Source organism: Brachionichthys hirsutus, chromosome 8 (genome assembly GCF_040956055.1).
Source record: "Brachionichthys hirsutus isolate HB-005 chromosome 8, CSIRO-AGI_Bhir_v1, whole genome shotgun sequence".
NCBI classification, from domain to species: domain Eukaryota; kingdom Metazoa; phylum Chordata; class Actinopteri; order Lophiiformes; family Brachionichthyidae; genus Brachionichthys; species Brachionichthys hirsutus.
Window position 1 is genome coordinate 9,625,090 of NC_090904.1, and position 17,116 is coordinate 9,642,205.

The 17,116-nt window shown below is 48.8% G+C and overlaps 2 protein-coding genes across 2 annotated transcripts; one reads left to right on the top strand and one right to left on the bottom strand.

Annotated features, from left to right (window-relative positions):
- Positions 1-1,736: 1,736 nt before the first annotated feature.
- ddx27 (DEAD (Asp-Glu-Ala-Asp) box polypeptide 27) lies at positions 1,737-6,873 on the top strand. Its single transcript, XM_068742421.1, has 21 exons — positions 1,737-1,918; positions 2,239-2,388; positions 2,577-2,636; positions 2,744-2,900; positions 3,030-3,082; positions 3,169-3,255; positions 3,366-3,471; positions 3,561-3,734; positions 3,826-3,976; positions 4,067-4,166; positions 4,245-4,386; positions 4,461-4,614; positions 5,030-5,111; positions 5,185-5,362; positions 5,555-5,661; positions 5,799-5,892; positions 5,981-6,072; positions 6,179-6,299; positions 6,377-6,470; positions 6,552-6,611; positions 6,693-6,873. Exons 1-21 carry the CDS (start codon positions 1,835-1,837, stop codon positions 6,706-6,708), a joined length of 2,262 nt encoding a protein of 753 aa, XP_068598522.1. The 5' UTR covers positions 1,737-1,834; the 3' UTR covers positions 6,709-6,873.
- Positions 6,874-7,904: 1,031 nt separating this feature from the next.
- LOC137898027 (potassium voltage-gated channel subfamily KQT member 2) lies at positions 7,905-16,786 on the bottom strand. The gene is made up of 20 exons (XM_068742022.1): positions 16,654-16,786; positions 15,778-15,928; positions 14,351-14,441; positions 13,652-13,778; positions 13,363-13,538; positions 12,583-12,708; positions 12,353-12,463; positions 12,178-12,273; positions 11,953-12,047; positions 11,813-11,881; positions 11,672-11,701; positions 11,368-11,447; positions 11,324-11,330; positions 10,845-11,062; positions 10,227-10,274; positions 9,865-9,973; positions 9,125-9,256; positions 8,854-8,974; positions 8,586-8,767; positions 7,905-8,502 (listed from the first exon to the last, which is right to left on the bottom strand). The coding sequence occupies exons 1-20, from the start codon at positions 16,784-16,786 to the stop codon at positions 7,905-7,907; spliced, it is 2,700 nt and encodes an 899-aa protein (XP_068598123.1).
- Positions 16,787-17,116: the final 330 nt, after the last annotated feature.

Consider the following 17,116-nt stretch of genomic DNA (forward strand, 5'->3'; position numbering starts at 1 on the left):
TATGATGATTTTAATTTGTTACCATGGTAACCGTTATTGATGCACTTGTCTGTTTTGATGAAACGTCTGATTATTGATGCCTGTCTTGGAGAGCGGTCCGGAAATTTGATGTCTCCTGGTAAAATAAAGGTGCAATTTAAAAAAAAACACACACACACACACACACTGTGCTCTCAGTAAGCCTTCAGTGGGGTTCACACCGGGACAGACCAGTGTCTTAACTGGGATGAAGGAGGAGGAAGAGGAGGACGGTTGACTGGGGAGGGGAGGAGTTAAAGGGGAGAGGAAGGAGGGTTGAGGACTGCCAGGAGGTGCCTGCATGGAAGGTACAACCAGTTTAGCAGTGTGTGTGGCCAGTGTGTTATTTTACTGCTCGACAGCTTTATTATTAAAAAATATGAATTGTCCCAGTTCTCCGCATTAGAGTCATCAATAAATAATGTCATATATAAGGTGTCGGCTGTTAAGGAGCCCCAACAGAACCTCCTCGCCGCTGCGGCTCAGCCTGTTTTCTTTGGCTGCAGCTGCTCTCATGCAGATGCGTCTGCGGCGTTGCTGACAATGCAGCGAGTGTCTCCACCGGACGACCACGACCGCAGGATGGAACGGCGCCTCACGCCGGAGACCGGCCAGAGACGGGGCCCCAGGGGCCCCTAAATCATCATCAGATAACCTGCCGGCCGAGCCAAAGCCAGCACTTCAGGTTGAAGCTCCACTGAGTTTTAGTCACTGTAAAATGGCAATAAAAGAGTCAATAGTTTAAAACTAATAGAAGTCACCAAAGTGGCTAACATTATTGCTCTGCAGCCGGCGCTGACGCTAACATTAGCACTTTAGCAGCCAGCAATCACTGATAATAGAACCATCCTCCTTCAAGTGAAGTGAATTACATTGTGTAATTAATGATTTCAATGCAAAAACACATTTTAAAAATGTTTAAAAACTGTTTAAAAAACACGATACATTTCCTGGTTATCTCAGCATTTCTGCTCAATACATATACAAAATATATATACAGTATAATAATTGTGTACTATTTCCAGGAAATACCGCAGTTTTCAATAGTGGTATTCAACACGTGGTGGCGCTGTTGCTTCTTCTTCTCTTGATAATCAGGCTCTATGCTGCGATGGCGCGTTGCTGCCCTCTACAGGTTGTTACTGATCATCCTTGGCTGAACTGATCTCTTTGACCTGCTTCATGTTCACCCAGTGGACACGTCATCAGCGACACAAGCACAACACAATGTGCTTCATTTAGTTTTCCATTTAAAGAATCTTAATTTCCAATATTTCCTGCTTTCATTTGTTTCACTTCACCTTTAACGGTGACCTGAGTGACATTTATGGGAATGGATCTCGACCGACGCGAATGACCGGAGGAAATCAATAGAGAAACGGAAAACCTTTGCATTGTATTGACAGATTGTCTTCTAGTCTTTGTAGATTGACGTCATCACCACAGCAACAACTGAATTTAATTGTAATTCTGTAATTCAGTCGGACGTCCGGAGGGTGGCGAAGATTTCCCGTTTTCCCCTGCAGAGGATGACGACGTGTCGTCCCGCCCTCCTCTCGCTCTCTGATTGGCTGTGGCTCGCTGCCTTTAGGTCTTTGATTGGTTCAGACAGGAGGAGTGACGTTAAAACTGGCCAATTAAACGCAGAGTAGGACCAGCTATACCTTCCTGAGCCGGAACACGCGTTTATCACTTCCTGTTTTCGTTAACGCACATGCACGAGCTAGCCGTGGAGAACTGGGCTAGTTCTAAGCTAGTTCTAAGCTAGACCCGGTTCATAAGTGGTCCCGGTCCCGGTGCCGCAGCGCAGTTCGACATGTTGGAGGAACTGGGTCTGATTGGGACGCTCGTGGACGAGGACCAAAGTCCGGCGGAACCGGACACCGAATCCGAGCAGGAGGTGAGTTTCCCCCGGCTGCGACGCATGACGCGAACCGGAGCTGGACCACCGATATACCGCGGATCGAACAAAGATCGATCAGGTTCTGGGAGAACCGCGAAGAACGTAACTTCCGATGACAGTCCGATTAAAGCGTCGACAGTTCCTGTTACGCTTTATTTAGAATACGGCGTAGTTCGTGTGGGAGGGTCCAATAACAATTATTGATTGCATATTGGTACGTCACCATGTTGGAAACGTTTCTATCCCGTTTCCTGATGGTCTGTCTGAACCCATTCGGTTCGAACCCATCAGCTGGACTCTATGAAACTGTGTTCTAGGACGAGCCCATCGTCCTGAACAAGAAGAAGAAGTTTGGAAGTCGGGGGCCGGGACACTTCAACGCTGACTTCAAGTTTGGAGAGAGAGACATCCTGAACGATGACTCCGACTGGGTCATGTCTGACGTCATGAAGCAGCTTAAGAACAAGGTAGAACCTCTAGAGAACCATCAGCGCCGGTTCTCCGGAGCTGCTGGAGATAGTTCTGATCCTTGAATCATTGGTGCCACGTAGTGAACCAAACCGGTTGTTCATTACAATCTAATCAATGAACGTGATGTCACTGCTAATCGATGCGTAGTACGGCCGTGTTTCAGAACTGCCTTCTGTGTCTGCAGAGAAGCGCAACCACTCTGGATCAGAAAATCGATAAGATCAGGAAGAAGAGGAAAGCCGAGGTGAGTCCAGTATAAAATTCTACTTCATTTAATTGGGTTTTCCGTTCCTCCTGGACGGTCCCGTTTGGTTCTGAGTCAGGTTCTACTTCCATTTTTTTGATTGACAGGAGAAATCAGCTGGCAGTGAAGCTGCAGGAAAAAGCCAGGAGAACAGTGAGAATGAGGAGGAGGAGGAGGAGGAAGATGTTAAGCCTTCTGATGAAGAGGATGACGACGATGAAGATGAGTTTGACTCGAGTGACGAGGAGATTTTAACCAAATCAGGTGACTTCAACGTGTGCTTTTTGTTTAGATTTTAAGAGGAATTTTCAAAATAAAAGCAGCAGCAACTTGTGTATAGAGCTTTATTTTTAGCTGTGGCTTCCTGTGGACTGACGTTCCGTTTCCTGTCAGACACACTGAGAGACAAAGGACGTCAAGGGAGAAAGAGGAAGGCGGAAGACGAGGTGAGGAAGATGAACTGAGGATGTAATGTTGGGTTAATGGGCAGGGTCTGCTGGATTACCATGGTAACCGCTTGCATGTTCCCCAGGCCCCGGAGACCTTCTATGAAGATGCGTCGCAGTACAACGATCAGCTGACCTTTGATGACATGAACCTGTCACGACCCATCCTGAAGGTAACCAGAGATCGTCCTCTGCAGATGGGGAGCTGTGGTCTCCGGGGGGGTCCTCCCGGTCCTCCCTCTTTTCGTACCTGATTTGGTTTCTTACTGTCGTGTACCTGCAGGCCGTCACCGCTCTGGGTTTCAAGCAGCCAACTCCCATACAGAAGGCCTGCGTCCCCGTCGGCCTGCTGGCCAGAGACCTGTGTGCCTGCGCCGCTACTGGGACGGGTAACGCGGGACTCCTGGGACCAGCTGATCGTACACGGACTGATTTATTCTGCTGTAGCCAGATCAATCAAGTTGTTCCTCCCCCTCAGGGAAGACGGCAGCCTTCATGCTGCCCGCGTTGGAGCGCTTGGTCTACAAGCCGAGGACGACCCAGGTCACTCGGGTGTTGGTTCTGGTTCCTACCAGAGAGCTGGGGATCCAGGTGCACTCGGTGGCCCGTCAGCTCGCCCAGTTCACCTCCATCACCACCTGCCTCGCTGTCGGTACGACCTGACTCTGGACTCGGACTGACTTTGGGGGGGCCCCTCAAGTCCAAGCCTGAATTTCATGTAACCTGTCCCATTGTCTGTTCAGGTGGGTTGGACGTGAAGTCTCAGGAAGTCGCATTAAGGGCGGGGCCTGATGTTTTGATAGCCACGCCTGGTCGTCTGATTGATCACCTTCACAACACGCCGAGCTTTGAGCTGACCCACATTGAGATCCTGGTCCTGGATGAAGCGGACCGGTACGCCCAACACCGGTAGTCAGTCCACCAGCCGCTTGGGAACGGAGCCTCACCTGTGTGGTTCTGTTCTGGTTCTGTTCTGGTTCTCAGGATGCTGGATGAGTACTTTGAGGAGCAGATGAAGGAGATCATCAAACAATGTTCCTACAACCGGCAGACCATGTTGTTCTCCGCCACCATGACCGAGGAGGTGCTCGCACCCGTGTCCTCTTGTTTGTCACTGGACCGCCAGATTTTTACTACCGTGTCACATGACTTGTGTTTACAGGTGAAGGACCTGGCGGCGGTCTCGCTGAAGCAGCCAATCAGGATCTTCGTCAACAGCAATACTGATGTGGCTCCATTTCTGCGCCAGGAGTTTGTCCGAATTCGAGCCAACAGAGAGGGCGACAGGGAGGCCGTGGTGGCTGGTAGGTACCGCTGACAGAATACTGCAGTACCCCTGACAGAATACTGCGGTACCAACTCCTGACTGTTGTTTCAGCTCTGCTGACTCGGACGTTCCAGGATCACGTGATGTGTTTTACTCAGACCAGAAAACAGGCTCACAGACTTCACATCCTGCTGGGCCTGATGGGGCTGAAGGCCGGAGAACTGCACGGCGAGCTGAGCCAGAGACAGAGGCTGGAAAACCTCAGGTATAATTGGGAGCTGCTTTATGTCAGGTTTATTACATTTAACCAATCGGCACAGAGCAGTTTAAACAGATCGGCGCGGCGTCAAGCCCCAACTCTAAGACATTCGCCCAAGAGACAGAGAAACGTGGCTCCGGTAGGTCAGGTCTGTGGTTTGGGGGATGCTGTTCTGTGGAACCCTGGAACCAAACCGGCCCTTTTGTGGACTTTGGATCAGCTGTGTGTCTGATTCTGGGACGAACATCGCTAATGTCTGCTGTATTGATCTGTTCAGTAATAGATTTTACCAATAAAACCTGATATTGGTGTTTAATACTTTTGCCTCCAGCTATATTTGGTGGACTGATAGTCCACAGAAACACAGACATGTCCTCTGGTCTTACTACAGGTGAGCATCTGTGTCCTTTGTGTTCTGCAGGCGTTTCAAAGACGACCAGATCGATGTGCTGGTGGCGACAGATGTGGCAGCCAGAGGTCTGGACATCGATGGAGTCAAAACGGTCGGTAGTGGTGACGTCCGGCCTGAGACGTGGTCTGCTGTCTCTGACCCGGCTGTCTGTCTGTCTGTCTCAGGTGATAAACTTCACCATGCCGTCCACGGTGAAGCACTATGTTCACCGCGTCGGTCGCACAGCGAGAGCCGGTCGCTCGGGGCGCTCCGTGTCTCTGGTCGGAGAGTCTGAGAGGAAGATCCTGAAGGAGGTTGTGAAGTCGGCCAAGAGCAGCGTGAAGGCTCGAGTCCTGCCGCCAGGTATGCTCACCAGGTGTCCCTCCTGACAGAGCTGGTAGATCAATGTTGGGCGAGGAGGCTCTCGGGTCTAGTCTCTCACTGCCGGGTCAGGCGGACGTATTGATGCGACACTGCGCTGATGCCTCAAGAATTGTCACCTCCGGTCATTTTCTTCAGGCGAGTCGTGATGTCACTATCTCTCTGTTTGCTCAGAGGTCATCCTGAAGTTCAGAGATCTGATCTCAAAGCTGGAAAAAGATGTCTACGCTGTGATGAAGCTGGAGAGAGAGGAGCGAGAGCTGGCCGCGACTGAGGCTAAGGTACACCGGAGCAGCGCCGGCGAAAATATCCGTGTCCTCAGACGGCTGCCGGCCAATCGCAATCCAGAATCCTTGCATTCACACGGATCAGAACCGGTCGCCTGCGCTTCACACTTTGTGTTTTTTGTTACGTTCAGTTGAGCGTGGCTCAGAAGCGTCTCGATGGCTCCGCCTCCTGTGAGTCACAAAGAGTTTGGTTTCAGACGCAACAGGAGAGGAAACAGAGCCGCAGTGAGTACTAATACATAGTCTGCCCTAGTAGTACACACTCTGCTGTAGTAGTGCACACTGTACTTAGTCTGTTCCTCCTCTTCCTCAGTGTCGAAGGCTCTGCAGGACTTTGATGTCGCTCTCAGAGGGAAGAAGAAGAGGCAGAAGTTCCTGAAGGAGGGAAAGAAGAAGGAGCTGACGGTAGCATTAACCCCCAAACGATCAATCAGAAACCTTTTTTATTTGATTCTGTCATTGCGGTCGTCAGAGTGAGAGGTCTGACTTTCCTGTCTTTGCTGTCCGTCAGTCTGAGGAGCGCGCTCAGTTCGAGATCCTGAAGGCTCAGATGTTTGCTGAGCGGGCAGCCAAGAGAGAGAGGCGGCCGAAGAGAGCGAGAGCCATGGTGGAGGACGAGGCCCCGGCAGCGGGTAAGAAATACTTCATCAGCGCGCAAAAATACTACATCGATACGCAGTCTGGCTGACCCTGTGTCTCTGTGCAACAGCCAATAAGAAAGCAGGAAAAGGAGGCAGGAAGTCTGCATTCAGCAAAGAGCTGACCAACACCAGCAGCAAGGCTCTCAAACAGTACAGAGCTGGGTGAGACGAGTAACCTGTCTGCGCGCCCGTCTAACTGCACGCCTGCCTTTACCGTCTGTCTGAACACTTGTCTGATTGCAGGCCGTCCTTCGAAGACAGGAAGCGTCTCGGTTTGGACAAGAAGCGACCCGGCAAGTCCAGGTAAGCGTTACCTTTTTCTCTATCAGGGCGTCCCACAAAGACGAAGAGTTAAGAGGACTGATCTTTGGTTCTGTTCATCAGGTACAAGAAGAAGTGAGTCAAGATGGCTGCCTGGCGCCTTCGTTCATGTCATCTTTATGGCCGCTATGTAAAACTTGATGTTTTAAATAAAGTTTCTGTACGAGTGCATGTTTCTGAACCTGTTTCTGCTGACATAAGAACACAGAACTGATCACAGGTTTTTAACCAGAGCACATCCTGCTGAAGAAGCAGACCAGTCTCAGCAATAGAAATAAACACAGCAACAGACGGTGGAATAACATGCTTTTATTTTTAGTAAATTATCACATTTAAAGCTATACACTACGGAGAATTTGTAAATGCGTTCCTGAAAGTTGCAGACTCATCGCAAAGTGAAATAAATTACAAACATGGGACACGTTCTGTTTCTGCCACCCACATGTGGTCTGAAGGTTTTTCGTCTCCATCTTCAGATGGTTTTGTCTGACAGTTTCCTTCGTGCACATGTTGGCGTTTGGTTGCCTAGTTTTTATATGGAGTAAGAACCAAAGTAACTGACCATGATAACGTTAGCCCCAGTCTGTTAGCATGTCTAAACCTGGGGCATGCTAGCTTTATCCTGAGTTAGTTACCATTGTTATTACACTAATCTGATGGGTACAGCTGGACCGTTTATTTTCTAAATTGATTGTGGGTCGGTTCTCCTGCGGTCCTGGTACTGTTCTGTAGAGTCTGCATGCTCTCCCCGTGTCCGCCTTTAAGTTGCCTGCAGAAGTTCAGATTTCAGGTGAAGGTTTGGGATGATTTTGTGCAGAAAACAAACAGTCTGTTGCTATGGTGACATGTTAATCCGTCACATGGCGTTTTACCGCTGGTTACACGATTCTTTTGTTTTAAACATGGAATCAGGAAACCGATGAAACGTGTCCCTGACGTAAACCAATCACGAAGGAGCACGTGCTACCAGCGAACCAATCGGGAAGGAACATGTGCTACCAGTGAACCAATCAGATACGAGAATGTCTCAGTCCAGTACCAATCAGCGACAGTGAGAATAGAGAAATCATTCGCATCACAGCCAGTGCTTTCACAGTTCCCACAATGCTTCACTCCAGCTTGTCTTTAAAACCTTCGGTTCCGTTAACTGGATCCACTTCAGTTTTCTCGGATCCTTTGTTGACTTTCGGTTTCGATTGCGTTTTTCTTGACGTTGAGATTATTTTAAGATCTGCTGGTTTATGCTCCAGTTCACGTCTGCTTTCAGGTTCCGGTCTAGGTGTGGTCCAGGTGAGGTAAGGGGCCACAGAGCTCTGAGTCAGAGTCCGACTCCCCCTCTGCGATGTAGGGCCGGACCGTGGTGCCTCCTCTTTCGGAGCGTTCTCCCAGGTTGGCCGAGGCTGAAAAGAAGCCGTTGTTGAGGAAATCAAAGTTTTCTTTGGACTGAGAGATGGAGAAGCCACTGAAGGAGCGCTCCAGCTCCTCGTGGTCCACAGAAGGGATGGAGATGGAGGCGTCACTGTCCGGCCTCAACTCCTCCTCCTCTCCGGTTCTCTTGACTCCCTCTCTTCTCCTCTCTGGTCTGTCGACCCTGACACGATCTCCGGTGCTATGGCGGTTCAATCGATTCCCACCGTGTCGCTCTCCAACAGGAGGAGGAGGAAGTCGAACCAATGATCTATCCCCCATCGGACTCGGAGTGTTGCCATGGCTACGTTGTTGAGATGGCTGGGCCTGCTGGGAGCTGATTGGCTGCAGGGAGGTGGAGGGTGGACAGGCGGGGGTGTTGTAGTTCCTGTGTCCAGTGGAGCTGCTGGATCGGACCATCTTCGTAACATAACGACTCTTCTCCACTCGTTCATTCGGTAAGACCCTGGAGAAAATGTGAAAACACTTCAGCAACATGATCTGTGCTGATACTGGTTCTATTGTTACCCAGTAAGAGGAGACACTGACTCCAGGATCTTAGAAAGGGACTGGCTCTTCTCGAGCTGATCCAGCGGACTGTGGTATGGTGGTGCCGGGTCTGGCTCTGGCTCCTTAGATCCAAAGTAGGCATCGGTTTCTGCCTGAGGAATTCCCATCCGCTGGATGTAGATGTTAACCAGGAAGTCCAACTTTCTCTCCATAGACAGGACCTGAGGGACAAAATGTGGACCAATCAGATTCGGGACTGAGGCTGCAACAGAAAAAACAGCGCAACAGACAGATGAGCTGTAGGTACCTGCTTCTCCACCTTCCCCAACCGTCCCATCATGCTTGGGTCTTCAGGAAGCTCCTCGTTGGCTGCTTTGGGACGGTCCTTGTCTGCGATTGGTGTCCCTCTTCCTACTATCTGATCCACCCTGCCAATCAGGAGACAGCTCACATCAAACACTAACTAAACAGTTTTTTGAAGGTTGATGCCTATCTTGTAACGTTCCATTTCACAGTCTGGGGTCGAGTCAACAAGCTAAACATTTCCCACATTTCCCATGAAAGGTCAAAGGTCGTACCTTGACTGCAGGTTCTTAATGCGGGCCAGCATGTCCAGGTGCCCAGCTGAGTATTGTTCTATCACATCCATGACATCATAGGGGCGGAGACTCTCCTTAAACTTCCTCTTTGACACCATGAAACGCATGATACTGAGACAGAGGAGACAGAAAGTCAGCTGACACCCACTGACCAATGAGAGACGGTCTCACAGCATTGACGTACTGTTCCCAGTTAACAGACACTAGAATGGACCTGTGGTGGTCCGTTCCTTCCATTTTATATGGAGGCGACACGCCACAGAGTAACACAGTACAAAAATTCACAGCTGCACCCGGCCCGATCCAGAATCTGGTTCTGACACTGGGATGTGGAACTGAACAGAAGTGGAGACCAGTAGGGGGCAGGAATGAAACCACAGGTCTGTAATTCAGCTAGCCAGCAGCTGCCAGAGGACAGACGCCACCACGGTAGTAATAACAGCAATAAAAACAATAATAATAATAATAATGGGAAGAGAATGTCTCAACAATGGCAGCAGCATAACAGAAAATAGTGAAACAATGACGCTAACAAGGTCACACTGACTCATCTTACCCACCGGCTGATGGCGACCTTTGACCCTGGGGTGAGCACAAAATAAATAAAAACAAACAAACAAAATGAGGTGAATAAAAGCAGAATGAGATCAGCGCAGCAACTGAACAGAATAAAGCGATGAATGATGAGTAGTAGGATAAGAACGTCGCCCAGTCCGTACCAGATGGCTCTGATGGTGACCTTTAACCCAGGCGTCAGGTCCTGGGGAACGAACTCGCAGTGGCAGCTCTTGTTGTCGTCGGCTATGTCTTCACCTGGCAGGCTAGCCTCTGCAACAACATCAACGTAAGGTCATTCAGCGCAGTGCTCCGCATTTGCAGCAGGTGGCGCTGGACCGGGATGATTAGCTACGATCATCAGGACCTGATTAACGTGTGTGTGTGTGGGGGGGGGGGGGGGGGGGGCTAAGCAAAAGCATGCCAACCTTTTGCCCCCTGAATTCTTGTTCTCGTTCTAATTCTAGTTCACAGCAAAGCGTGTGTGTGCGTGCGTGTGTGTGTGCGTGTGTGCGTGCTCGCTGACCTGGTGAACTCTTTTGTCTGAACTCTTCATCCTGCATCTCTATCAGCACTACAGGAGTAGGAAGAGGAGGAAATACCTTCATCAGTGGAAGATTACATGCTACTCATCATTATGGGCTGGATGAATTTAAAGGTTGATGGTTTCTCGTAGGTTCATTTGTCTGTATTTTAATCGGAAGTGTTGCACGCTGGTTTTGCGTCTGGCCGGAACTCCATCCGTGTTTTAATTAAGCTCCGGTTCATTTAGCAATCATTCGAATTTATTGATCTATCAACAATGAAAACCAGTGATGTCAGAAAACAAAAAATGGTGCCAAACAAGAGAAAGCAGACAAGTCGTCCCTTCCACTCAGAGTAAAGGATGGTAGAAGAAGAAATGTGTGATGTCAGAAACACCCCCGGGACCATGTGTGACATCATCCCAGTTTAATTTATGATGTCACTGAGAATAGATGATTGAGCCTGTCGGCCCAAGCCAATCAGAAGTCTTTTAGTAAACATGTGAACCATACCAAAGAACAACTGCTTTCAGAATGACGACTGGTTCAACAGTACGTCAGGTCCAAATGCCGTTGGGAACAGAGGCAGCTTTGTGATTGGTCAGACTCGATCCTCTTACCCTCAGAGTTTTGGCGGGAGGCAGCTCCTCGAATCCTGAAAGCCTGTCTGGTTCTGCTACGATCTCCGAAGCTCCAGCTCTTTGGGACCTTGTTGGGACTGTCCTCCAGGCTGGGCTCCAGACTTGGGGACCGACGCAAGGGCTGGACATTCCCTGAGCCACCAGGTCCTGCAGGGACAATGGGACCCCCACCGGCAGCAACGCCACCAGGGACTGCAGTACCCATTGAAGAAAGGCAGGAGAGGCACACCAGAATCAAGACCCTTGTTTCTGCAAGGGTACTGGTTTGTTCTGGTCCATGTGAGCCAAACTGGATGTTACAGGAGATCGTTAGCCTGTCTGGTTAAAGGTTTGTTGAACAGGCTGACGATCTGGTTCTTACTGCTGGGTGGAAACCCGGGCCTTCAAAACACAGACCAAACCAAACCACAGAACCTCCTGTGACTGTTATGGTTCAAAATGTTCAAAACTGTGACGATGACACAACTTATGTTCGCTCTGCAAGGAACTTCTAAAAACACACCATGCTGAGGAGAACCTTTTCCTTTGTTTCCTGAGCTCCGGGGAGATGAGAAGACCCTCTCCTTCAGGCTGACCTTCTGACTGTAGAGACAGACAGATAAAAATACTTTAACGTTGAATTCCAGTAATAATAAACAACTGTTAGCTAATTAGCAGAAACTTGTAGCTAATCAGTGGCAAAGTTATGAAGTTTGTCCAATCAGAAGAAGGGGGAGGCTACATTATATAGCTCCTCTAGTGGATTCAAGAATATAAAGATAGCGCTGGAGATGAGAAGAGGTCACCTTTCAAATCTGGGCACTGACCTGGGAGATGGTTCAAGCTGGACGTCTTTTCTGCAGACAGACGGAACTATTTTATTGATGATTTGGACTTTATTAAATGTTAAACAGCAGAATGTAAAGCGGCAGCAGATGAAATCGTTTTCTCCTGCGGGCTATACGGACCTGAATGACAGTCCTGATTTGTTCTTGAGGTTCCTCAGCAAGTCCAGTTGATTAAGAGGTGGAATCAACCTGGAAACACGAGGGCACATTTAATAGTCCAACAGAATGTAACGACTTCAGATGGACAGGTGGAGGCTCACCTGTACATGGGGACAGAGACAGTCCTCTCGTAATAGTCCCAGGTTGAAGTCAAATCAGTTCGGCTCAGGTTTGTGGCGTAAACCCTCCACGCCGCCTGCACAGATCAAACACATGACTGTTTCCTTTGGAACTGATTAATAAAACAGATAGTGATGTCACTGCGGTTAGTAAATGATTTTCTGAGTCAAAATAAGATTTTAAAAAGCCGTCCTTGTCTCAGAAACCTGTACGAGTCCAGCAGCTGGGTTTCTTCTCTTCTCAAAGTGTTTCTGTCTGTGCTGTTCTTGAACCTTCAGGGCAAAACCAGAACCCAAGATCCCCTGGGAAACAGATATATTTACGCGTGAAAGTGAGGGTTCACCTGTCCCAGGTAAACTCAAATTTGTTGCCGTTACTCACAGCAGGCAGCGCAAAGAATGAAACTCCAATCAAAGTGAAGGTTGCCGCCAGCAGGCGTCCATTCCAGGTGATGGGGAACTTGTCTCCATAACCGATGGTTGTCAAAGTGATCTGGCAGAGACACAAAAGACACATCAGATCATTCCAGTGAAGGGTAGACAGTTTGTCGAAGCAGATGTCCCACCTGAGCATGACACCTGATTCTGTATCGTCAGCGTGCAATGTCTCACCAGTCCCCACCAGAGGGCGTCTGCATAGGTTTCAAACTGGTCGTTGTCTTCTTTTTCTGCCAAATAAACCAGGAAACTGGCCAGGATGAGACACAAGAAGCCGATGTACCACGCCGTGATCAGTTCCTGCAGAGAGAGAGAGAGAGACAGAAACGATCTTCCAGTGAGAGGAAGCGACGACTCGGTGAGAGGGTTTTCAGGAGACCCGACGTGAGACAGAGCGACTGAAGACAGATGAACAAATCAATACTTCTTATCGATACCCTCCCAAACAAAGAGAGCTATCAGGTGTCATGAATGTCCGATACTGCTGACAGGCTCAGCCACACGGTGCAACGCGCTGCAGTGACAATGGTTGTTGTTCTTGACCTCTGACTGGAACCAGTAGCAGGTACCATCTAGCATGTTTGGTATAATTTATAATCAGTCTTGGCATAATTAACAGTGTCACCGCCCGTCTGTTAACTTATGTTGTTGCACCATAAATAGTACACAATTCATGTACTATTGGGTTCATCCTCAGATGTCAGACACACTCATGATCTCAGATTGTATCAGCTGCTAATTAGCATGTTGCTAAGGAAGTTTAAAAGGAGACAACGTCTGGCTGTGTGTCCAGACTGGCATCAGTAAAAATGAAAAGCTAACATGAATTTGACTCTTAACAGGATAGAAATGGCATTAAGGATAGCAAAACCGCATTTAAATAAGTATGTCTGTATAAATCAAACTATATTTTAAAGTTTCATCAGAGGCCGTGAAATGAAAATCCCGTGGTACCTTGCTGTGGGCATAGACAACGGACCCCAGAAGTTTCCAGGTCCCTCCACGGCGATCCATCCTGATCATCCTCAGGATCTGCAGGAAACGAAGCGACCGGATGGCCGAGGTAGCGAAGACGTTCCCCTGAGTTCCTGCAGCCAACACTGAGATGGATGCGATCACCACCATGACGTCTGATAGGTCAGAGAAAGACAGGTAAAGAGAGACAGGTGAGTCAAGGAACTACTAACGTTCTGGTCGGCTCCCTTCAGGTCCATCTAAGTGTTGTTAAAGTCATCCAACTCACCGATGACGCAGAACGGTTTCCTGGCGAACTTTAGTCGTCCTCGCCATCCTCTGTACCGACAGCAACAGCCTGCAGCCCAGATCCTCACCATGTACTCCACGCCAAACACCACGATGGTCACCACTTCCTGTCACATGATGACACCGTCAGGAACCACACACCCTAAAGGCGATTCTCGTTATTGATCGATAGGCTGCTTTTGCATTCAATTCGCTCACCAAAAAGCACATTCATAAAGGGGTCCGATATGAACCATCATGAAACATGTCTTCTGGTTCTGATCCAGAATGAGGTCAGGAAAAATCTTTACATTTTAACATTAAAACCCATTTATGGATTCAAGAATCAGTTAAAAACACACAAACTCTGATTCACTTTGACCTTTCATGGTTGGTGTATAAAGATACCAAGAACAATCTAGAACCTTTTGGTGCTGATCCAGATCACCATGTGGACGGTGTAGATCCAGTTAGGAGGGGAACGAGCAGTTTGGAGGAGGTCTGTGCCCTCAGTGCTTTTCGAGTTCTCCTTTGCTTTCCAGTCATTCGACTGATTGATCAATAAATTAATTACTACGTGAATCAAACCAGCAGTCCCATGCAGGCCGACATGATTTAAACCGAGCTTTAAAAAGAGAACCTAAAACCAGGACAGTGTTCAGACCTCAGATCAGAGAAAGGTAGTGATGAAAGTCTTTACCAGGATGTAGAGCGCATCCTCTGAACTCTTCTCATACTCTTTGATGGTGGAGAACACGGACATAACCAGACAGGAGAACACCAGCATGAACCTGAACACAGAGCACAAATTGGGCTTCTGAGCGCCGACTGTCTCCGACCTGTGTATCAACACACAGCAGTTCTAACGCTGTAGCTCTCAGCGTGCTTAAATGTTGTAATTCTTTCATCACGATTGATGCTTGTTGACTTAATCAATAACAAAATCACTTGATAGTAATCCAATGTGCTGCAGCTACACATATTTTTCACAATGTTGGTAATAATCTATTTGCTATTAAATCTGACTTGTGTTTGTTGCTAACATGCTAACACAAACCCATCCATCCATGTGAACCAGTAGAATAAAATCTGATGAAGCTCAGACCCGATGCTCGAAAAATGAGCTAATTAGAACAGAGGGCTAATCTGATTGGAGGTTTAATTAGCCAATCGGCATCTGGAGGAAGCCTCTAAAGCAGCACCGGAACCAGACAGCCTGATCCAGGACCTGTAGGTGGAGTTAAAATGAACACACAGCATCCTACGAAGCTGCTGAACATGGAGATCAAAAAATCTGATTGGATAAAGATCAACATGTGACCATTACAGCCGGAGAGAACACTGCTGCTGCCTGCTTTCCTCCATCAGCTCCAAGTTAAAACGGGAGCTGATGAGGCCGTTGGGTGGAGGTGCTGTTGCTCCTCTCTGAGCAGGAAATTTATGTCTGTCAGCTTCAAGATTAGCATCGCTAGCATCAGCACAGATTTTACTATGTTTTCATGTCAACATGATGGGAAAAATTGAGTGAGGGAGTGCAATTTAGATAGATTTTTGTGCTGGCAAGTCCACGTCTCAAAAGCAAGACCACCAACAAGCCTCTCCTAAATGCCTGGCTCCAGGCTGGGGCCCTCCTTGATCCAAGCTGTGTAAACTGAGTCCAGCTATTGATTTTTTTCGGGTTATTGTGAACCGCCCGGTGATAGGCGTGCATGGAGCATGACTTTTGGATAACCTCCAAGAGATTCTGGCATTCTTCATCTGACAACTCGGGAGTGCTTTGTTCCTCCCTGTGGCGATAGAGTGCAGCTGACCTCAACTGGAGATACAGTTGGGCGGTGGGAGGAGAACTTCCATCCCATCAACACATTCTCCATGGAGGAGATGGAGACAGGGACTGGTCCATCACAGCTGAGGTCACCTCAGGTTCGCCCTGAGTTCTTTGAGGTTCTGGATGTTGTTGGGCTGTCCCAGTTGACAGCGTTCTGGATTTACGTCGGGGACAGACCCTCAGGACTGGCAGAATGGGGCGGTGGTGAATTTATTTTTACAAAGGAAACCTTTGAAAGTGTTTCTACATAGTGAAATTCCTGAACTATTGACAGGTGTGATCCACAGACAGGTATTTACACGTAGGCGTGGTAGATGAAGGCCCATCCTCGCGGTCTCTCCAGGACATTGTACAGGAAGTTCTGCAGTCGCCGGTAGAGAGCGTTCCGTCTTGGAGGTCTCTTCGCTCCAGAGACGCTGCTGCGCTGCCGCCGAGGACCCTCCTCCCCACCTGGACACAGGTATAACACACATTCACACCAACGTTCCGCCAGCTCACTTGGAAACAGTGAGCTGGATGCTGAACAACTAGGATCACGTTTCTCCACGGCTGTTCTTTTTTTGTGGTGCTCCTCAGGGCTTCTGGTTTGAGCCCCAGAAGTTTGTGATGTAGAAAATGATCCTTTCATCATCATCATCATCATCATGTGTGGCAGTAATCTCATCGTCCAATCAGCATCGTGATGCGCTACACCTGTCAGGTTGATCATTTCCATGCTCAACCTGAATTTCCAATAATTATTTGTGTTGCTCACTGTTAGAATCAGGGTGCGGATTATTCAAATTCTGAAACAGGTAAAAAAGGTGTCACGTGGTTGGGCTGGAAGAATTTAAGGGTTGATGGTTTCTCGGTTCATTTGTCTGTATTTTAATCGGAAGTGTTGCACGCTGGTTTTTGCGTCTGGCCGGAACTCCATCCGTGTTTTAAATTAAGCTCCGCTCCATTTAGCAATCATTAGAATTTATTGATCTATCAACAACAGCGGGTAAACGATGCAGCCATCAGCCAATCGCGTTAAAGTTTGTCTACATAACCTCTCGCATGAAAAGCCTTTTGATCTTCCCACAGTGTGATCCGGGATCATTATCACGGGATGAGACTCGCACGGTGCCGGTACCGGTACCGAGCAGCAACAACCCACCCAGCGGTCTGATTGGTCCCGGCCGGGTCTTTACCTGCTATGAGCAGCGCTCCGTCCCGACTGGACTCGGTCCCCCCGGCCTCCAGACCCACGAAGCCGACCTTCAGCTTCTTCTGGTCGGCCTGCGCTCCGGGGAACACCCCGCCGTTCCGAGATTTCTGCAACATGCCGGAGACGCGACCCGCACCGACCCGCAGAACTACCGCCAGCTTGAAGGTAGACAGCCGAGACCGGGCAGGGCAGACGGGAGCATCGCTGGAGGAAGAGGAGGAGGAGGAGGAAGACGAGGAAGGAAGGAAGAAGAGAAGTGGACAGAAACAGAGGAGCAGGGGATTCGCCTGATCAGCAGATTTCTTTTCTCCTTGCAGACTTCCCGAAAGAAAAAGAAATCGAATAGCGTCACGGACGCGGTTATTGATCACGCAGGGTTGAACAAAGCCACCGAGGGCGTGATCAATTTCATCTTCATCAAGAGAGCAGGAAAAACAGGGCAGAGA